General features: G+C 40.4%; 1 protein-coding gene across 1 annotated transcript in view; it reads left to right on the forward strand.

Moving 5' to 3' along the window:
• The window catches only part of tex264a (testis expressed 264, ER-phagy receptor a), an 88,181-nt gene that overhangs the window by 15,158 nt on the left and 49,351 nt on the right, over window positions 1-23,672 (forward strand). Inside the window, exon 2 of the mRNA XM_062996976.1 lies at window positions 5,074-5,295. Within this exon, the coding sequence (XP_062853046.1) occupies window positions 5,074-5,295 (222 nt within the window). The remainder of the gene's footprint in view (window positions 1-5,073; window positions 5,296-23,672) is intronic.

The raw sequence follows: 23,672 nt of genomic DNA on the forward strand, positions 1-23,672 counted from the left end.
CACTGATGCTGGACAAAACGTTTGCAACCACATTCACAATTTATTTCTAATTTTTCATTCAATCTTAAGTTACTTAAGCACTTTGTAGTTTTACAATTACTGACTGTATTACATCTGTTTCTCTGCATGCTTTTTTAGCCTGCTTTCACCTTGTCCTTCAATGGTCAGGACCACCACAGAGCAGATATTATTTGGTGGTGGGTCATTCTCAGCACTGCAGTTGGTCATCTTCTAGACCTTCATCAGTGGTCATGGGACACTGCCCATGTTGGCTGGATGTTTTTGGTTGGTGAACTATTCTCAGTCAGATCCACTCGTACCAGCACAACACACACTTACACTCCACTAAGAATGATCCACCATCCAAAATAATACATACTCTGTAGTGGCCCTGGGAGAGTCCTGACCATTGAAGAACAGCATGAAAGGGGGCTAACAAAGCATGCAGATAAACTGATGGACTACAGTCAGTAATTGTAGAACTACAAAGTGCTTCTATATGGTAAGTGGAGCTGATAAAATAGACTGTGAGTGTAGAAACAAGGAGGTGGTTTTAACATGTTATGGCTACGGTACATGTTATGTTCATACTTAAAACCCATGTTAAAAGCAAATTTGAACTGTATCTACAATATGGCTACCACAATCCATAAGTGTGAACCAAGTGTTTTGGCTTTGGGCTCCAATAAAAGGATTAAGTGCATTGGATTATTTATGGGGTATTAAATGGCACAGCATTGCTCATTTTAGTTCATTCTGAGTGTGGCTGTTGCTGTTAGAAGAGCACCCACCTGTTTAATTTTCATGCGTTGCTTCAAGTTTAAGCTGAGCTAATTCCTTTTTTATAATTATGCAGATCTGATTACCTTGGGGGCTTCTCAGATTTGTACAGAGCTCTGCTATTTTTTGTACCACTACTAAGAAAAACTTGCACATGGCGATAAGTATGCAAGTGTATTCCAGCACATTCACCATAAATGATGGGATCAGGATCAATATAAGCCATTATTGACATTGCATTGTTCTTCAATGGTCAGGACCCCCACAGGACCACCACAGAGCAGGTATTATTTAGGTGGTGGATCATTCTCAGCACTGCAGTGACACTGACATGGTGGTGGTGTGTTAGTGTGTGTTGTGCTGGTATGAGTGGATCAGACACAGCAGCGCTGCTGGAGTTTTTTTTAATAGTGTCCACTCACTGTCCACTCTATGAGACACTCCTACCTAGTTGGTCCACCTTGTAGATGTAAAGTCAGAGACGATCGCTCATCTATTGCTGCTGTTTAAGTTGGTCATCTTCTAGACCTTCATCAGTGGTCACAGGACGCTGCCCACGGGGTGCTGTTGGCTGGATATTTTTGGTTGGTGGAAAAACGTGTGCATTATTGACATTACAGAAGTATTATTCCATGTGGAAAAGAAGTATGGGAAGGGATGAGAGGTGAAGAGTAAATTGTTATGTGTCTGCTAATATAGATTCACCCCAGCAAAGCCTGGTTTTATTTTGTAGTGGCGGCTTCATCTGTCAAAAGCGGACCTCGACGCTACCATAAATTTCATTTAGAATTGCTTTCAAGATGGAGGAAAGACGGAGAGAGCAGTGGAAGTGACAGTGCGCTTGGAGTCCATGGCCATCTTGCAATCCCAAGGGCTAAGTGTTCATTTGAAGATGTTCCTGCACAATATCAGTATATAATAATAAAAATAAAGAGATAAATCATAAAAATGTGCGGAAACTGTGCAATTTCATTTTCAGAAGAGCTATTTCAGTGAGCAGTGAGCGAGTGCTGCGAGTATGTTTGTGAAGTTGGTGGAATATTTGGTTTTACAACAGCTGATAAGGGCTGATGTGTTTACAACAGCTGATGTGGAGTTTGCATGTTCTCCCCGTGTCTGCGTGGGTTTCCTCCGGGTGCTCCGGTTTCCTCCCACAGTCAAAAGACATGCAGGTGAGGTGAATTGGAGACACTAAATTGTCCATGACTGTGTTTGATATAACCTTGTGAACTGATGAATCTTGTGTAACGAGTAACTACCGTTCCTGTCATGAATGTAACCAAAGTGTAAAACATGATGTTAAAATCCTAATAAACAAACAAACAACAGCTCATACAGCCAAAACATCGACATGTCAGCCAATTATGCTGAAAGAAAGTGGATGCCCTTCACTTTCAAAGCCAGCCAGATTGCTCAGTTTCAGATGTTTTAAATTGGAGATTTAACAAAATATTTCCAGTTTGGTAAAGGTACTGATCTAAAGGAAACATCAGGGAGAAGAATAGAGTTTGTGACGGCCTTTGTGCATGAAAAGCATAGTAATTATGCATAGTAAATTACAGGCTTTTTTTATGATAACTGTATTTATCAATACAAGACGACAAATAGCAGGATCTCTAAATATGATTATTACTACTTGGCTGAAATGATTAGACTGCTGTGCCACCTGACTGCCCATACTAAGATACACCGACAAGACATAACATTAAGGCATAACATCACTGAGAGGTGAAGTGAATAACACTGATTATCTCTTCATCACGGCAACTGTTACTGGGTGGGATATATTAGGCAGCAAGTGAACATTTTATCCTCAAAGTCGATGTGTTAGAAGCAGGAAAAATGGGCGAGTGTAAGGATTTGAGTAAGTTTGACAAGGGCCAAATTGTGATGGCTAGATGACTGGGTCAGAGCATCTCCAAAACTGCACCTCTTGTGGGGTGTTCCCAGTCTGCAGTGGTCAGTATCTATTAAAAGTGGTCCAAGGAAGGAACAGTGGTAAACCGGTGACAGGGTCATGGGCGGCCAAGGCTTATTGATGCACGTGGGGGGCTAAGGCTGGCCCGTGTGGTCCGATTCAACAGACGAGCTACTGTAGCTCAAATTGCTGAAGAAGTTAATGCTGGTTCTAATAGAAAGGTGTCAGAATACACAGAGCATCACAGCTTGTTGCGTATGGGGCTGCAAATGGGGGACCAACACAGTATTAGGAAAATAGTCCTAATGTAATGCCTGATCAGTGTATTGTATGTGTTCATGGTCTGCCATGGTCTGCACAGTGGCTAAGTGAGTAACACTGTCGCCTCACAGCAAGAAGGTCCTGGGTTCGATCCCTAGATGGGGCGGTCCGGGTCCTTTTTGTGTGGAGTTTTCATGTTCTCCTCGTGTCTGCGTTGGTTTCCTCCGGGTGCTCCGGTTTCCTCCCACAGTCTAAAGACATGCAGGTGAGGCGAATTGGAGACACTGAGTTGTCCATGACTGTGTTTGATGTAACCTTGTGAACTGATGAATCTTATGTAATGAGTAACAACCATTCCTGTCATGAATGTAACCAAAGAGTGTAAAACATGACATTAAAATCCTAATAAACAAACAAACAGACGAAGCACTTAAGCAGTTAGCATTTAAACTGAGATTCATTAGTCGGAGTAACATTTTAGAAGGGAGGCACGGTGGCTGTGTGGGTAGCACTGTCACCTGACAGTGAGAATGTTCTGGGTTTGATTCCCAGGTCCTTTCTTTGTATAGTTCGCAAGTTCTTTGTGAGTTTCCTCCGGGAGCTCTGCTTTCACAGTCAAAGGCGTGTAAGTGAGAGGAATTGAAGATACAAAATTACCTATGATGATAAACTTGAACTGATGAATCACGTATAATCTTTAACTACATGTCTTGTAACGAGTATATTGTAAAGTGTTTTATAAGTGTAAAACACAACCCTAAACTCCTAATAAACAAAAACAAGCAAATGTCAGAAAAAAAGCACAATAAACTGACTAACAATTCTATTATGAAGTTTGGCACAAAGTGGTGAAACAACTCATCCTTGCTGCAAAGACTGAGCTTTTGTTAGATGCCCCTTTTATTACCTGTTACCAGTTAAACTGCTAATTGTGGAACCTTCCAGAACAGTGTTACTTGTATAATGTTAATGTATGATGATGTCTAATTTTTTCTTTTATCCCAACTTTATGGGATAAAGTGTGTTGCATTTACAAAAGTACACAAAAGTGATAGTGTTATATTTACAAAATTCAATAGATTTGTCAGTAAAAACATTAAAAACATTTCTTTGTACTTATATCTGTAAAATGTTCAAGCAATTTAACAAATGACAGTTTTTAGTTTGTATTGCATTTTAGAAAGTGTCCCAACTTTTATAGAAATGTGGTCTGTAGGTTTGCCAACTTGGCACAGTTGATATGCACGTCACCTATGTGTGTGGGCGTCACCATCTGTATGGAAAATACACACAGCGTTACAAAAGCAAGGCATGCTCTGAGGATGTCCCTTTTTCTAACACTGGTCATTTACTCTCTATGTAATATTCATCAGAGGAGAAACACTGGCTTCACTGTTGTTGTTTATTCTGTGTACTGTGTAGGCAAAATGAAAATAGTGTTTTACATCTATATCTGGTAGGGATTGAGCATAACAAATCAAAACTCATTTGTAATTTGATTAATACTCATTTGGAAAATTGTAAAGGAACGCTAACCCCACAGAAGCAAAGGTAAAGAAGGTAATGAAAGATGAACATATGTGAAAGTGATTTGGGTTTCAGTAACTATTATTTTTAAAGCAATTAAACTTTTAAAAAATGTGTTTTTACCAAGCTTCCCTATGTGACATATTTGTTATTCGGTTTAACCAGACATATTCAATAACTGAGGCAATCATTAAGGGGGGTAATTACTTTTCAACACCACCAGTGCTTTCGACTATAGCTTTCTTTGGTCTCTAAGCACTGATGATATTTGTTTAGAATAGGCAGGGGTTCTGATCCTTTCTGTGTGGAGTTTGCATGTTCTCCTCGTGTCTACGTGGGTTTCCTCTGGGAGCATTCAAAGACTGTGTTTGACATTAAAAAACTTGTGAAATGATGAATCTTGTGTAATGAGTAACTACCGTTTTTGTCATGAATGTAACCAAAGAGTGTAAAACATGATGTTAAAATCCTAATAAATACATAATAGAATAGGCAGGGTGGTGAAACACCCCCTCATTTATTAAGTCTAACATTCAGTAAAAAATAGTTTGTGACCCTCTCCCTCTGTTTCTCTTTTTGTTTCTTAGACTGAAACGAACAGTTGTCGCTATGCAGTGGGAAGTATTCTGAGCGAGGATGATGAAACTCCTGATGAAGAGTTGCAGCGCCTATATGAGAAGTTTGGATTCAGGGTCACCTCTTTTCCAGAGGTTTCCTGTGCTGTGACCTCTACATTTCCTAACCGATGCTCACTGTCGCCATTCTGCGGAGCATACAGAGTCTTCCCTGAGCTAAATGCCTACATAACGGTAAGCCCTGCATGGCTGGATTGATGATCCTATTGATCCTTTAACCAAGTCACCATATACATTTGTATACAAATTACTTAGTTGGCTGTAATTAATAGATATAAAGTACAGCATTATAGGACCTATGAGCCTACTGACCATATGGGATCTTGAGGAAGGCCCTTTCAGTTCAAGCATGACTTGCCCCTGAGCTTAAATTAAGTCCATAAAAACATGGATGAATGGATGAAAAGTTTGCTGTGAAGACACTTCAGTGCTCTGCTTAGTGCCCGGCCCTCAACTTTGTGATGAATTGGAATTTTGATGGTGAGCCAGGTCTGACAACCTCACAAATGCTTTTTTGTATGAATAGGCAAAAATTCCCACTAAAACACTCTAACATGCTGTTAAAAGTTAAAACGTGGAGACTGTTATAGCCACAAAGGAAGGGCCAACTCCATATTTATGCCCTTGGTTTTGGAATAGCTTGTCCAGCAAGCTTATGGTTAGGTGTTTAGTGACCTTAAATAGGAAAAAGTGGCGGTAAAAGAGGCAGTGAATTTGGCCGCTCAGGTGGCACAGCGGTAAAACATGCTAGCACACCAGAGCTGACATTTTGAACTCGTTGGTTTGAAACTCAGCTCTGCCATCCGTCTGGGCTGGGCGACTACATGAACAACAATTGGCTTGTTGTTCATACAGGGTGGGAAAGCCGGATAGGGACCTCATAACTGATGCAATTACGACCTCTGCTGGCTGATTGATGGCGCCTGCACAGAGTCGAGGAATAATGCGTAGATCAGGGTGTGGCTCTCCGTACACAAAGGCTGATCCGCATATGAACTCGCCTTGTGCAAGTCACAAGATGCAGTCTGCTACTGCACACGTAGCATGTGCCAGTCTCGCTCTCCTCAATCGGTAAAGTGAAGAGGAAGCATAACGCAATTGGGTAAAAAATTGGGCTCGCAAAGAAACAGGAGTAAAAGGGGAGAAAATGCATTTAAAAAAACCCAATGAATTTTAAATGAATGTAAATAAATGTATTAACAGCAGGCTATTTCAAAGGTGTAGCTATATTAAAATAGCCTGCATATTAGGTGAGGCTAGCTTGGCACAGTTGGTATGCCTGTTGTTCTGTGTGTGGGTGCCAACATCTGTCTAAAAACACACAGTTAGAGCCTCAGTAAAGCCAGATATGCACTCTGACCAAATACTGTTTCTTAAACAGGCCGTTTATCGTCTGTGTGTTTATCAGACGAGGGAAACACCGATTTAAATGTCGACGTGCTTTGTCAGCTGAAAAAAATGGTGCTTTTAAATTCTTATTTTTTAATGGATGGAGCCTTGAACATCTATATTTTATGCCTCTGCTCATCAGTGGCCATTTGTAAAGAAACTAACCAGAGAGAAGCAGCAGCAGGCCTCTCTGTCCTGTTGCATAACAGTTCCCCTGACAGCAGCCTGTTCATATGATGTTCGCTGAAAACACAGTTTTACCTTCTAAATCACTTCATGTCCTTCTTCTGATAATTGCATCTACCAATATGCAGGGCTCTAGAGTGCGACCAATTTGGTCGCACATGCGACCTAATTTCTCAATGGTGCGACTAAAAAAAATCTCAGGTCGCACCGGTGCGACCAGGCGTCCGAGGGAAAAAAAAAACAACAGACACACATTAGGCCAATATCATGGTCTAAACCAATCAGAGATAGTGAAGGGCGGGACAATATTGTAGCGGTGATATGTAAGCGACATTCAGCTCAGCCAATCAGAATGCAGCACCAGGTTTATACACGTGCGTTCGGACGTTCTGCCGTAAGTTTAGTTTTGTATATGAGACTTGCCGGATGTTCCAGAATGGAAGTTCGGGTTCTGGAGCTCGGCGGTGGAAAGTGTTGTAACGCTCACTTAAGTCCTGACTAAACAGTTAAAGTGACTCTACCCTGTCGTGTGCCTTTATTCCCACACCTCCACCACCGCACAGCAAAAGACCCGCAGCATCCCCACCGGACAGCGGCTAGGTGAGCCGACCCTCTACAGTAGCAAGGGGCTAATGCTAGCGGTAAAGTGCCGCGATAGTGAAAGTAAAAACACGACAATATTTTCGTTAAGTAAAATATAAAAATAACTAAAAGACCAAAATATATTACAATACATGTAGTCAAAATACGCAGTGAGTGCACCGCAAGCGATTTTGGGAATCTGTGTAAAAGATTCAGTAAAGCCGATAATATAATGCACTGCATTTAAGATTACACTCTAACACACACACAAACATATACATATCATTTTAAATATACACACACATATAAATAGATATACACACATACATACACATTTACTCTATTATTTTTATAATTTTTATAAGTGTGCTATAATTAGTCTGTAATACTATAATTAACTGTAAAGAAGACAGTGGCCGGCAATAGTATATTTGTGACTGGTTCTAATACATTTTGAATTGAAAGGCTGAAAAAGCCCAATGCATCTATAAAACACATTACATGCCTCGATAAATGCACTGCCCAAGTGTCCCCTCTCCCCACTGCCTTTCAGCGGCAGGCAGCAGCAAACAGATCATCAGACGAAACCATGTTGACCAGATTGTTAGTTATTTACAAGTCAATATTGCCTGTATGGACAGTGATTAAAAAAAAAAAAAAAAAAGTGAACCTGTAAAACTGCGGTGTTAAATGCGATGCGGTCGAAAATTTGGGTGCACCTAACTTTTGTGCTGGTGCACCTAAGAAAAAAAGTTAGGTGCACCAGTGCAACCAGTGCAAAACGTTAGTCTAGAGCCCTGATACGTATTATTATTTTAAAACAAATATCTCACATGGGAGTAATTTGTATGCTTACTTGATATTTAGAACTGCTTATTATGGTCAATGCAATAGTCACAGGGCCACAGTAGGAAAAGAAAACATGTAATGAGTGTAGATATGCTGAGGATTTAGTGTGTGTGTGTGTGTGTGTGTGTGTGTGTGGATGTGGTAAGGATTCCCAGTGTTTATGTAATAATGTATTAAGAATTTCTGTGTAAGTGTGTATGTGTGTGTTTGAGTGAGATGAGGGTGTTAAGGATTTTGCCCTATGTTTTTAGGTTTTTTTTCTCACTAATCTAGTCGTATCCAAACACCCTGATTGCATTACTCTTCCCCTCTATGATACAACCCTTCACTGCTGACTGAGGAGCGTCGCAACTGACACGCGCCCCCTCCAACACATGTGCAGTGCCATAGATGTTTTTAGGTGTTGCAGAGTTTGCATGTGTAGACAAGTACAGTGGTACCTTGAAACTCATCGTCAGTTGGTTCTGGGAGTGGTAAAAGGTGTTGAGTTTCAAGGTATTTGTTTCCCTGTAAGGATGTATGGGAAATCTGATAATGCGTTCCATGGTCCCGTGGAACTGTATATATTTTAGGCAAATGTAATATAATGGGGCTGTTTTTGACACATATACACTAAAAATAACACAAATATAATATAAAAACACTGAAATATAAAATTAACAAAAAAAACCAATAAAACCTGCACTTTACCTTTCCCGTTATTTCCTATGGAGTGTGACGGTGTACAAAGCTTAACGTGACTTATTGTACTAAAACAACGCACGAGGAATTACATTAGTAAAGAGAACTTATGATCAGTAATAATTAAGAGAAGTTTAGTGTTCCTATATCGTTCTTAAATACATTAAGTCGACGTTAAGTTAACATTAAGCATTTTAGACCATTTCGGAAAAGCTGATCTCACAATTTCTCAGAACTCCGAGCTATAACACAAGTTTAAAAGTGAAACAGGAGGAAAATCCAGCTAAACACAGATACATGCGGAGCTTTCAGAGTGAGTTTGACAGTTATTCCACACAAATACAGATTCGTCTCATATTCGCACTTTGATGACATATTACCACACCGCTCAAGTCAAGCGCTGAGCATAGCGGCAGTTGCACACACATCAAGTTTAAGGTAAACGACGAGTTTAAGGATACACATTTCTCAATGAAAGGCGTTGAGTTTTAAAGATTTCGAGTTTAGGGGACGTCGCGTTACACTGGTTGTAAATGATGTCCTGTGTGTGTGGTAACAATCAGAATGATTCTTGTCCTCTTAGGCTGTGGAACATGATCTCTATAATTTCCAGAAATAATTGGAAGGGTGGACTTTTTCAGGCTTTCCAATTTGCTCCATAGCATCTTAGATAAACCTGTGCCATTTGTAGATGGGTTGTGTTAAAAATGGGTTTTTATGACTTTGACGGACCCAAGGTTTGAATCTCAGCGGTGTTATTAGCTGGTCGGACGTCTGCACGGTGATTGCATGATTGGCTAATGTCCGAGAGTGGGATGGCTAAAACAGTCTAGCCATTGGGAGGTGCCCTTGGGAGTGTCAGTCCCAAGACTGGATAGAATTAGGAGGGTTGTGTCAGAAAGGGCGACACGTAAATTCGAGAGCAGATGAAAGAAAAAAAATGCACTGTTATGTCTGTTAGGGGCTTGTACAGGAATTTTTAAGTCCTGGCATTTATCTGCTGGCGCAGTTGGCACCAGAAGATGCAGCTTTGATTCAGGGCTGTGGGTTAAATGTTTTATTGCCCTTACATCAAGCGCTCTTGTTCATCTTGCCGCCATTAGAGCATCCATCACTTTTTTCCTCTAATCTCTTGTTGTCTTGTGCATGGCTGTACCCAGGGGCATCACTCTTCATCCTGCTATCTCTGCAACCTTTTCCACTCCAAGAATTTCTGCTACATTTTCTCAATCTACCGAGTGACACATGCAATACAAGAGAGAAAACATAAGCCTGCTAGCATTTGGCAGATGAAAGGTTGGACTGGCTGGTGTAGTCTTATGAGAGCAGACTTTTTTCAATAAGAATAAAGTCTGGAGAATCTGACTGCAGATTTTTGTGCCTAAAGACTTATTAGAAAGGATGGTAGGTGGAACATAAAATTGCACACCTGCACAAATTGCACACCATCCAGCTCCCAAGAAAGGTTTGCCAGGTATTTATTTATTAGGATTTTAACATCATGTTTTACACACTTTGGTTACATTCATGACAGGACACGTAATTACTGGTTACACAAGATTCATCAGTTCAAGTCTTTAATGTCCAACAGTCATGGACTTTTTTTTTTCTATTTTCTATCATTTATGCTTTTTCTTCCAATTAATTTATTTATCTTTTTTTTTCCAATTTATTTATGTATTTTCTCCCAATTTATTTATTTATTCTATTTTATTTATGCATTTTCTCCTATTTTCTCCCAATTTATTTATTTATTTTTCTATTTTATTTATGCATTTTCTCCCAATTTATTTATTTAAAAATTCTTTCTATTTTTCTATTTTATTGTCCTAATTTATTTATTTATTTATCTGTTTTATTTATGCATTTTCTCCCATTTTCTCCCAATTTATTTATTAATTTATTTATTATTCTTTTTCTATTTTATTTTAGCATTTTCTCCTATTTTCTCCCAATTTATTTATTTATTTATTTATTCTATTTTATTTATGCATTTTTCTCCCATTTTCTCCCAATTTATTATTTTTTTTTTCTGTTTTATTTATGCATTTTTCTCCCATTTTCTCCCAAATTAGCGTAGTCAATTTGTCTTCCACTGCTGATTGATCCTCGATTGCAGTCGAGGTGTGTATGTTGCTGCTCACACCTCCTCCGACCTGCGTGCAGCCCTTAGCAGAACCCTTTTTCACCTATGCACTCTGCACAGGCGCCTCTCTATCTGCTAATCGGGGTCCTTACACAGCGTTTGAAGACCCCACCCACATAGTCCGGGCATCCTGCCCTAGCAGAAACATGTCTGCTGCAGGCACTGCCAATTATGCCTGCTAGATGGCACCCAGCCGACCGGTGGCAATGCCGAGTTTCGAACCGAGGAGTTCCACCTGGGAATCAAAACCGGGACCTTCTTGCTGTGAGGCGACACTGAGCCACCGTGCCAGCCCATTTGCCAAGTAAGCAAGAAAGGAAGGTTCTTGCTATATGTTGTGTTTGTGAAAAACCCAAAGTAACAAGGCATAACAAGGTTAGAACTCTTCACTGGATTGGTACTTCACTGTAGCTTTAGCAATGTGAGTAATGATGGACTAAAAGAAGTTGGGCGGGTGACACTTCTTTTCACCTGTTCAAGCCAATTTTTTCAATGACTTTCCCCAAACAGCAGGAGATGGTGACTGGTGCCCCAGCAGTGTCTGTTGGCAACCAGTCACACTCACCGAGTGATGTAGGTGTGGGTTTTTGCAGAAGCTTGGAATGTGTTTGTAAGAGAGATGAGCATGCAGGGACGTGGGCGTAAGTAACTAGACAGATTGCAGGTCATCGGGGGGCTGTTAAAGTCATCTGAAAAAACAGAATGGTGTGGAAGAAAGAAATGAAAGGATTATGGAAAGCCGAGCGGTATATCGGGGGGTTTAAAGACCATCATACTACACTTGGAGGGTTTGCAAACCATCTTCCCACTTACTTTTAAACTTCACTTTAAAACTCATTTAAAAACAGTTGTACCCCAATGTTCAATAATTCAATTCAGGTGATCCTACTAGCTCCTGTCAGTGTGGTTTCATGATTAGCTTGTACTGTTATTAAAAGCTTTTGTGGGGAACATATTTTGACTGCAAAAGAGAGCCATCAGTTTTTTTTAAATTAAAGTATTGAAGTATAAGTGACCTATTGGGGTACCCCATAAATATGGGTGGAATCACTGCAGAGGGTATCACTGCAGTAATACAAGCGAATCACTGCTGTAATACAGTAGTATTATTGCAGTAATATGGGGGGATCACTGCTGTAATACAGGGGGTATTGCTGCAATAATATGGGAGTATCACTGCAGTAGTATGGGGGTATTACTGCAATAATATGGGGGTGTTATTGCTGTAATACTGGCGGTATCACTGCTGTAGCATTGGGGGTATCACTGCTGTAATACAGGGGGTTTCACTGCAGTAATATGGGCAGTATCACTGCTGAATTACAGGGGGTCTCACTGCTGTAATACAGGGGGTATCTCTGCTGTAATACAGGGCGTATCACTGCAATAATATGTGGGAAATCACTGCTGTAATACAGGGGCTTTCACTGCAGTAATATGGGGTATCACTGCTGTAATACAGGGAGTATCACTGCTGTAATATAGGGGTATCACTGCTGTAATACAGTAATACAGGGTGTATCACTGCTGTAATATATGGGGTATCACTGCAATAATACAGGGGTTTCATTGCAATAATCTAGGGGTATCACTTCTGTAATACAGGGGTATCACTGCTGTAATATAGGGGTATCATAATACAGTTGGTATCACTGCTGTAATACAAGGGGTATCACTGCTGTAATACAGTAATACAGGGTGTATCACTGCTATAATATAGGGGGTATCACTGCAATAATACAGGGGTTTCATTGCAATAATCTAGCGGTATCACTTCTGTAATACAAGGGTATCACTTCTGTAATATAGGGGTATCACAATACAGTTGGTATCACTGCTGTAATACAGGGGGTATCACTGCTGTAATACAGTAATACAGGGTGTATCACTGCTATAATATAGGGGGTATCACTGCAATAATACAGGGGTATCACTGCTGTTATACGGGAGGTATCACTGCTGTAATACAGGGGTATCACTTCTGTAATACAGGTGGTATCACTGCAGTAAAGGGAGGGAGTAGTGGGGTGTAGTTAATTAATTATAAACTCCATCTGAACACAACAGTAATTTCTAATTAACTTAAACAATAAATCTGTAGTGTGATTTTTTTTTTTTGTGTTATGTTTTTATGTTACGAACACCAACACCCCTCTCTGTACTGTAAAAAACTTGAAGTACCTGGTTTTAGTCCCAATTTTAATTTTGACTCTACAAAAAGGTAAAAAGACTTTTGTTGTGACCTGATAGTGTATCTATTTTGTATAGCAAAGTAAAGTGTGGCAGTTTGATTGATGGTTTACACAGATCCTACTGTCAGTCTGCCACACGGAGAGAAGCGAACGAGAAATGATGGAGAGAGACTGAAATGCTTCTGGCATCCTGTCATGTTAAGGTCGAGTTTATATCAGTTAATATTCATACCACATCTTTGATACTGTGAAGTCCTGCCTGATAACTCTCTCTCTTTGTTGTGTCTCTCTCTCTTCAGTCTCGTTCCATCACACACTGGTACACACAACCCTCCTCTTACTCTTGCTAGTATTCATTTTGGCCATGGCGGTTATGACACATTAAAGGATTTTTAGATTGAAGGTCATGGCAGTTATGACACTAACGATGGGGACACTAGTTTGTGCTCAAGAGTAAGTCAATACTCTCATACCAGCACAACACAACAGCTGTGTTATATATTACCCTATTTTAGTGTCATTGGTCCTCAGAATGGTCCACCAGCCAAACATCATCTACAACCCCAAATCAGAAGAAGTTGGGACAGTATGGACAATGCAAATAAAATAAAAATGCAGTGTTTCTTACATTTACTTTGTGTTGTATTTGATTGCTGACAGGATGAGCCCAAGATATTTCATGTTTTGTCTGCTCAACTTAATTTCATTTGTTAATATACCTCCATTCCTGCATTTCAGGCCTGTAACACATTCCAAAAAAGTTGGGATGGGGGCAGTTTAGGGCTAGTAATGAGGTAAAAAAAACTAAATAATGATGTCATTACAAACAGGTGATGTCAACAGGTGATTGTAATCATGGCAACATGGTACAAAAGCAGCATCCAGGAAAGGCTGAGTCTTTGATGAGCAAAGATGATCAGAGGATCTCCAGTTTGTCAACAAATGCATGAGAAATTGATTGAAATGTTTAAAAACAATGTACCTCAAAGAAAGATTGGAAGGGATTTGCATATTTCACCCTCTGCAGTGCATAATATCATTAAACCATTCACGGAATCTGAAGGAATTTCAGTGTGTAAAGGCCAAGGGCGCAAGCTTAAGCTGAACGCCTGTGATCTTAGATCCCTCAGACGGCACTGCATCAAGAACCGCCACTCAACAATAGCTGATATAACCACATGGGTGAGGGATTACTTTGGAAAACCTTTGTCAAGCACTACAATACAGAGTTACATGCACAAATGCCACTTAACACTTTACTGTGCAAAAAAGAAGTCCAGAAGAGGCGTCGACTTCTCTGGGCTCTGAGGCATCTAGGATGGACCACCACACAGTGGAAACATGTATTGTGGTCAGATGAATCAGCATTCCAGGTCTTTTTTGGAAAAAATGGATGTCGTGTGCTCCAGACCAAAGACGAAAAGGACCATCCAGACTGTTATCAGCTAGTCCAAAAACCAGAGTCTGTCATGGGGTTGTAGTTAACTGGGGTTCTTTTGATTGATAAATGGTCCACAAAGTCAGTTCTCTATCTATCCATCCATCCATCCATCCATCCATCCATCACACAGACATATTGAAATTGGCCAATACAAAAAGCTGCTTATTTTGAATTACTTGACCTAATTTTACAACACATTTTGTCTATGTGATTGTTTTGGCGGCACAGTATTACACAGCTCCACTTAACTGGTTATTAGAAAGTAGAAAACACATAAAACGGCACCCTGCATTTGCCTTATTGTACGCTGGAGTTGGTCCACTGTTTAATTTGCTTCACGCTGTTGTGTGGGCACTTTGGTTTGCTTCATTTACTTCCTAATGCAGTTATTAAGCAGATGATTCATACTGTAATCAACATGCTGTGTCTAGAATTGAATTTTATTTTAGGTCATGCTGTATTTGATATGCTTAAAATACAGTAACATGCTTAGCCCAGATGTGGCCATGAAGATTTAATAACATACATATAGACATCATCGGTTCTGTAAAGCCATGCTGAGCAGTGGTTATAAAAAGCTAATTCTGCACTCATTCATGGCTCACTTATTTTGACCCCTGGGTCACAACTAATTGACTTTCCTTATTTAGCTCTAGCTACAAACAGAACCTCTTAGAACTCATTCTGAATCCTAATTGCTATGTGCTACAGCAGTTAAAAAGGCCATAGTGCCCTTAAGATTTGCGTGAGCACATGACGGATATAGCAAAGACCGTTCTCCAGGGAGACAGAACCGAATCAGCGCTTAGCGGTGCAGATGTAGAAACCACCACTGGGATTTGTCTGAGTTTTTAGACCATTTGAGGCCAAAGATCTCTTGGAATTTAATTATTTTAGTGTAGTGGTATGATGAATAGAAATGAAAGGAGATGTAACCTGACAGTATCCCAGTATGTGTAAAACTGAAGAATATAAAGAATAATTATATTAATAATTATAATAGCATGCCAATTCTGCCTATTCTGCTTTGGTCTTCAAAGCCTTGTAAGTACCCTGGTTAGCAGCTTGAAGTGCCTGTACACAAGACTGGCCTGACACGAATCTGCTAAAGCAGTGGTCCCCAACCTTTTTTGCACTACGGACCAGTTTCATATAAGATATAATTTCACAGACTAGCAGGGGCGTAGGGATTTTAAAAAGAATAACAATACTACTCACAAATGAGCTTTTTTTGCTGCAACGAGACAGTGCTCCCACCTAGTGGTGATTGGGGACAATAACACCACAAAAAAAGAGTAGTATTTTCATTGCTGATGTAGCGATCTCTAATTATTTATTCTTTCTGTGCGGCCCGGTAATAAATGACCCACGGACTGGTACCGGTCCGCGGCCTGGTGGTTGGGGACCACTGTGCTAAAGTATGGGTGAATAAGAAGGGGTCAGTGGACTTTGCTCGTGTCAGAGGGAGCCTGTTTCAGGCAAATATAACCTCCTCTGATGCGATCATGATCCCCAGCAGCGGAAGACTTATTGGCTGCGCTAAAAATTGGAGAAAATACATGAAGAAAATAGCAAAAAAAGGTATGATGTCCAGCTGTTAGAGGAAATTTGGAGGGTGATTGTACTGTCAAAAGCACTATTTCTTTTATATGTATGCAGACACCAGGCGCACGCGTGTGTGTGTGTGTGTGTGTACTCGTGCTGACTGAGTGAATGGTGTTGATTAAGTGACAGATAGCTGCTACTCCCACTCTTCCTGCTACTGTTCCCCATCAGCTGCTTTTGTTCTTTTCTCGTAAACACAGCACCCTGGGATAAAAGCACTTGTGTGCCTGTGAGAAGAATGAGTTACTATGCAAGTCTCATCTTGTACCTCTGATTGGGCGTACATACTATTTTGAGCACAATATGTAATATATGCATTGTTAGGAATGCGTTGTTTTAAACATGCGTGTATATTCTTTAATCCTGAAAGTTATTTTCGAGCCTAATTCCGAGTATGCCTCAATAAGGGTACAATGCCTAATTCACTGTAAACTCTTTTGGAAAGTGTTGCTGATTACAGAGGCGGGTGAACATGCCGAGATCTAATTCAATCACTCTGGGTACGGCAATCACAGTATGCTGGGAATAATGGGAACTCGTGCAGAGCGAAGGCAGGATCTCAAGGCTAAATTTGCTGCGTGCAACTTTTAGGCTGTCTGTCTGATCAGTGCTCATTAGAGCTGAATTCGATCTTTTAAACACTAGCTTAAACACCAACTTAACCCAAGAGTCATTAAAAACAGGTCTGCTATGAATAAGAAACAATAGGAAATCCGGTGTTGCTGTCCACAGTCAAGCAAGCTTTAAATCTCCATAGACTTAGATGCTGCCATGCAAGAAGCCATTGCTTCTACTTTTTTAGTCCATATAGAATAGAACGCCTTTGTCATTTATACATTTACATTTTCAGCATTTAGCAGACGCTTTTATCCAAAGCGACTTACACAGTGAGCGGAACACAATGAGCAATTGAGGGTTAAGGGCCTTGCTCAGGGACCCAACAGTGGTGGTGGCGGGGCTTGAACCGGCAACCTTCTGTTTACTAGTCCAGTACCTTAACCACTGAGCTATCACTTTATACATATACAGACGCACAGTACAATGAAATTCTGCTTGTTTGGAAGCTGGGGTCAGAGTGCAGGGTCAGCCATCATGCAGCGCCCCTGGAGCAGAGAGGGTTAAGGGCCCTGCTCAAGGCCCCAACAGTGGCTGCATGGCTGAGCTGGGATTCGAACTCTCAAACTTTCACTCGATAGCCCAAAGCTCTACCCACTAGGCTACCACTGTCCCCATATGATCAGCAAGAAACAACAGTCCAGCTTTAGGGGATTATTTAGGGAATGTTATTTTGAATTACCTGTACTGTTGACATGCTTAATTATCAGTACAGTTTGTTAACCAGTCATTTCTGAAATAATTTAGATATCATGCATTAAATAACACCGCAACACTGTAGCCACCTTGAACCCCTTAATACACCCATTTTTTCTGAATGTATGATTTCATTGCTATTATTGAAGGTTAAAGCAGCAGCATGGTGGCATCTCCAGTGTTCTGTCCATTTCTATAATATCATATCGGCTTCAAATACCACATTAGCATCTCCCATGGATCTCCTTTATTCTGTTTTTGCCCAGCTGGATCTCCCTTTCTTAGCAGAGTGCTTATATTACCATTTACTCTCTATGGATTCTACTAAAAATAAAAATAGAATTTTTTTCAGTGTAAAAGAGAGATGTTGCTTGCGTCTGCAAAATTTAAGCAATTTTGTGACATTAAGACCACCACCTCAAAATGTGCACAGCATTGCTTATACGGTCAGGGATCAATTAAATCTTCGGTTCATTGTAGTTTCATAGTTTGGTAGTGCACGTATTGAATGTGGCAGATATGGGCACAGTAAAAACCTGAGTGACTGGTTATGGCCAGATGACTGGGTTGCAGTGCCTGACAGTGGTCCAAAAACCAGCAAGCCATAAACAGTCAACAGTTTATTGGTCAGCTGAGACATATTAATGCCAGAGATCATGAAGGCCTATGCAGATTTTTATTATTGGTGATGAGGTAAACGTTTCACAACATGCTGAGGATCGAACCTTACTGTGTGTGAGGCCAGTAGGCCAAAGTTGCCATGCTAACTCCTGTTCACCATCAGAAGCACCTACAATAAACACACAGGCATCAGAACTGGACATTAAAGCAATGAAAGAAGGTCGACTGGTCTGACACATCCTATATTCTCTAAGATCATGTAGTTGGCCGAGCACATGTATATCACTTAACCAGGAAGGAGCTGGAACAAGATGGACTGTAGGAGGATCCACATTCAATAAGTCAAACATAAACAGCTTATTAATTGATTCCATGAATTGCCAAAAGGATCTTAAGTCTTGTGATTGATGGTATAGACATTAAGTTCGTTAAAACTAGGGGCATGATGCTTCTAACTGCTTTTCTACTTCTATCACCTGCCCCACTAATGGCTGCTGAATACTTAATACTTTACTGTAAATTTAGTGGGCACGGTGGCTCGGTGGGTAGCACTGTCGCCTCACAGCAAAAAGGTCCTGGGTTCGATCCCCAGGCGGGGCGGTCCGGGTCCTTTCTGTGCGGAGTTTGCATGTTCTCCCCGTGTCTGTGTGGGTTTCCTCCATGAGCTCTGGTTTCCTCCCACAGTCCAAAAACATGCAGTCAGGTTAATTGGAGACACTGAATTGCCCTATAAGTGAATGGGTGTGTGTATGTGTGTGTGTCTGCCCTGCGATGGACTGGCATCCCATCCAGAGTGTTACTCTGTGCTTTGCGCCCATTGAAAAGCTGGGATAGGCTCCAGCACCCCGCAAACCCCCCCCCCCCCCCCCGCGCGATAAGAAAATTAATGAATGAGTGAATGTAAATTTAGTTGTGATATGTTAGTTCTGCATTTTTTATTATTAATTGAGGGTTTTTAGGTTTCATTGTATTACCTGACATGGTTAAATATGAGGTGATTGTGTTCTTTTACTTATTTATAATTAAATAATGAAAACAGCCCGTTTGATTGCATTTGCACTGAATTGAGTCAGTGAGTCAAACAAAACAGCTTAATGATTGATTCCATGAATTGACAAGAGGATCTTAAGTCTTGGAATTGATGGTATGGACATGAAGTTCCTTAAATCCGGGGGCATGATGCTTCTACCTCTTTTCTACTTCAATCACCTGTCTCGCTCAAGGCTGCTGCTTGGCTCTGCTGCACATGCACAGCAAAACCTGAGTATAATTGGGTTATTAGTGAGCATGCAAATGCATCGAGAGGCTGTAAAGCACTGAAAGATGGAGAAAAGTAAAGGACGAAAGAACTCATTGTAATGCAGGATATAAGAAGCGAATTATGCTTTTTTCCCTCCTGTGTTTTTGAAAGTGTGTAGTTTTCAGAACCCAACATAAAAGCTCTCACCGTTCTTCAGCTCCTGTCTCATTAGTGAGTTACAGGCCAAGCTCAGGCAGCCAGATAGTACATATTTTTTTGCTCACTGTAATGGAAGCCGTGTTAATGCACAGCTTGTTTCATTCTGATGCCGGAAAAGCTGGACGGTGGCAGCGGGAGGTCAGTCAAACCAACATTGACCGTGTCTTCTCCTCTGATCTTTACTTCAGAGAGATCGGGGACATAAACCTGCCTCTATCGGCTCGCAAGCCTATAACAATCAGAAAATAATGACTCCAGTGTCCAGATTAATGTGTGGTGAAAAGAATGTCAAAATGTATTTTCACATGCTCTTACTGAAGGACAGAGAATCAATACTGATTATGTGGTGTAAATGAAACTAGCATAGCTCTTGGTTAGGTAAAATCAATGGGGTTTATGATGCTTTTTTATGAGGTTCTTTGTCGTGGTCATACAGCTGTTTAGTGCCAGGCTTACCTCCTGACTTCAACAACGTGGGAAATGTTTTATGAAAACTTTTATATGTCATACGTTTTCTTAATGGTCTGATATCCAGATCTTTAATAACCTTGTCATCCTGATCAAAGTTGTGGCCTGTCAGGAGTCTACCAATGACTACTGGCTGCCGGGCAAAAATACACCATAAACAGACTGCCAGTGCAGCAGAGGGTCATTCAAGGGATGTTCAAAAAGTTTCCTCACTTTTAAAATTTAGTTGGAAATGGTGAGGGTGGGAGGAGTAGTAATTGGTCATGTCTGAAAGATTGAGAGAGTTAATAGTCTGGATTTGGTTAATTCGCCCTTGTCACAGAGCCCGATGACGTATTTCCGGTTTCATTTAGCAGGGTAAACAAAGCGCCGCTGTAATGGAGTTCACTGCGTCTCTGCATAATTTGTTTGTTGAAATATTGAATTCTCTTATTTCTGTTTGAATTTTGCCTTAAAAAATTTACATAAACCAGCACTGAGAATATACAGTATTTAGACATTTGTTTGTAGTAATTTGTATTTGTTAGTTAAGTGCACAAAAAGAAACATTTTACCCTTAAATGCACTTCAAAAATAAACATGTTCACTGAGACAATATTAATATTGTGTTCTAAAGAATGCATTAGTTTTAATAACCGTAACTGAATTGACAAACAAACAAAAGGCACAGAGCAAAAGCAGGTTAAAATGTATTTGATTTATTATATTAGTAAATATTTATAAAAGTATGCAAACTTGAATTTCTTAAATTCATTAAAATGATCATCTTAATTCATGAAACATTTTTCCATATCCAGTGATGTTTCAACAGAAGCAACATCAACATACAAAAACATCCTCTAGACAATAACCATAACACCTGAACAACTAACGATAGAGAAACTTATTTTAAATAAGCAAAAAATATTTGCTTGAGGGAGAGTGGTTGAGAAAAGTGATGAAAAGGTTTAAGCATGTAAGCAGAATTTTGTACAAAGTAAATTAGAAAAAATACATGAATCTGAACTGAAATATTCTAGAACCTGAAAATGACTGTTATTGAATTGTTATTATTATTTAAATGATTCAGCTTAGGTTGGTCTGTCAGAAACAGAATCTGCTTTATTTCATTCTCCAGCTCCATGACCTTGTGCTCCAGCTCCTGTATCCTTGCAGATGCAGCACCCACTGCACCTGTGACAAAAGAAGGAACACATTACATTTCGATATTCTTTTACATTAAATATCTGAAATGAAGTCAAATTATGTGCTGGACATTCATTCAGGCTATATTCTAGACTCTTTAGACTTTTATTCAGGAAGTATTGCATCTTTACACTGTTATTCAGATAAATATAGTATCTTTAGACTGTTATATTGGTATATTTAGTTGTAATGTTACTCACCAGGAGACGGAGGATGCCAGTAATCGTGCTCCATAACATTAGCCATAGGCTCATTTAGCATCGCTCCCGGTTTTTGCTCGTCTCTTTCTCCCGTTGCGGCTTCAATGTTAAAACCGAGACGAGTACTTGCCCTCTTGTATGGTGCCTGACGATCCTTCCGACTCCCAAAATCATTCCAGGCAAATCGCGATGGAACCGATCCCTTTCTAAGTCTAACTCTGCTTCCTCCCTCTTTCACATACAACTCCTCAGGCTTGAAGTGCAGGCTACACACATACGTACTGCCACGCAGAATAGTACATTTCTCTCCTAATTGCAGTAATCCATTTAAGGCGTAAATGTTCATTTTTGGGGAAGTCGTGAAAACTTAAATGTGGATGTTTTCTTTTATTCTTAGAGCAAAAAGGTACGCTACAGCAGCACTTGCTATGCTGCTCCATTTTACCGGTACGGCTAAGCTGCACTGTTTACCCTGCTATTTTTTACTTCCGCGTTCCAAACCCGGAAATGTGAAAAGGGCCTATAGTCTGGATTTAGGATTTAGATCTGTTTTACACCTTTTTGGACGCTCAAAGAAGCTTTAAGGGGAAGAAGATTTTCATGTGATGATGTAAAAGCAGCAATGCATCAGTGGCTATGCGCTCAACCAGTGTGATGTAATTTGTTTTTTAAATTCTTAATAGTTACATACATACACATGTACTTACATACATACATACACTATATTGTCAAAAGTATTTGCTTGTGTGCCTTCACACACATATGTACTTGAGTGATATCCCATTCTTAATCCATAGGGTTTAATATGATGTCGGCCCACTCTTTGCAGCTATAACAGCTTCAACTCTTCCCATAAACACACTCCTAAACCTTGTGGAAAACCTTCACAGAATTTTTGACCATTCTTCCAGAAGCGCATTTGTGAGGTCAGACACTGATGTTGGATGAGAAGGCCTGGCTCGCAGTCTCAGCTCTAATTCGTCCCAAAGGTGTTCTATCGGGTTGAGGTGCAGGCGAGTCAAAGCCAGTCAAGTTCTTCCACACCAAACTCACTTACCCATGTCTTTATGGACCTTGTTGTTGGAACAGGAAGGTGCCCATCCCCAAACTGTTCCCACAAAGTTGGGAGCATGAAATTGTCCAAAATCTCTTGGTATGCTGAAGCAGTAAGAGTTCCTTTCACTGGAACTAAGTGCCAGTAAGCCCAGCTCCTGAAAAATAAGCCCACACCATAATCCCCCTCCACCAAACTTTACACTTTGCACAATCCAGTCAGACAAGTACCGTTCTCCTGGCAACCGCCAAACCCAGACTCATCCATCGGATTGCCAGACAGAGAAGCGGGATTTGTCACTCCAGAGAACACGTCTCCACTGCTCTAGAGTCCAGTGGCCGTGTGCTTTACACCACTGCATCCGCTTTGCATTGCGCTTGGTGATGTAAGGCTTGGATGCAGCTGCTCGGCCATGGTAACCCATTCCATAAAGCTCTCTACACACTGTTCTTGAGCTAATCTGAAGGCCACATGAAGTTTGGAGGTCTGTAGTGATCGACTGCAGAAAGTCGGCGACCTCTGCACACTATTCGCCTCAGCATCCGCTGACCCCGCTCTGTCATTTTACATAACCTAACACTTTGTGGCTGTCGTTCCCAATTGCTTTTACTTTGTTATAATACCACTGACAGTTGACTGAGGAATATTTTGTAGTAAGGAAATGTCACAGGTGTGTTGCACAGGTGGCATCCTATCACGGTACCACGCTGGAATTCACTGAGCTACTGAGAGCGACCCGTTATTTCACAAATGTTTGTAGAAGCAGTCTGCATGCCTAAGTGCTTGATTTTATACACCTGTGGCCATGGAAGTGATTGGAACACCTGAATTCAATGATTTGGATGTGTGAGTGAATACTTTTGGCAATATAGTGTATGTCATACATACACACATACAAACATGCATCATACATACATACATATGTAATACATACACACATCATACACATACATACTGTACATACATCATATATACATACATCATATATACATGTCATAAGTACATACCAACATACATACTTGCATATATACATTGTACATACACACATACAAACATGTCATACATACACACATCATAAATACACACATACATACATACATCATATATACAGGGGTTGGACAAAATAACTGAAACACCTGTCATTTTAGTGTGGGAGGTTTCATGGCTAAATTGGACCAGTCT

Source organism: Trichomycterus rosablanca, chromosome 6, assembly GCF_030014385.1.
Source record: "Trichomycterus rosablanca isolate fTriRos1 chromosome 6, fTriRos1.hap1, whole genome shotgun sequence".
Lineage (NCBI taxonomy): Eukaryota > Metazoa > Chordata > Actinopteri > Siluriformes > Trichomycteridae > Trichomycterus > Trichomycterus rosablanca.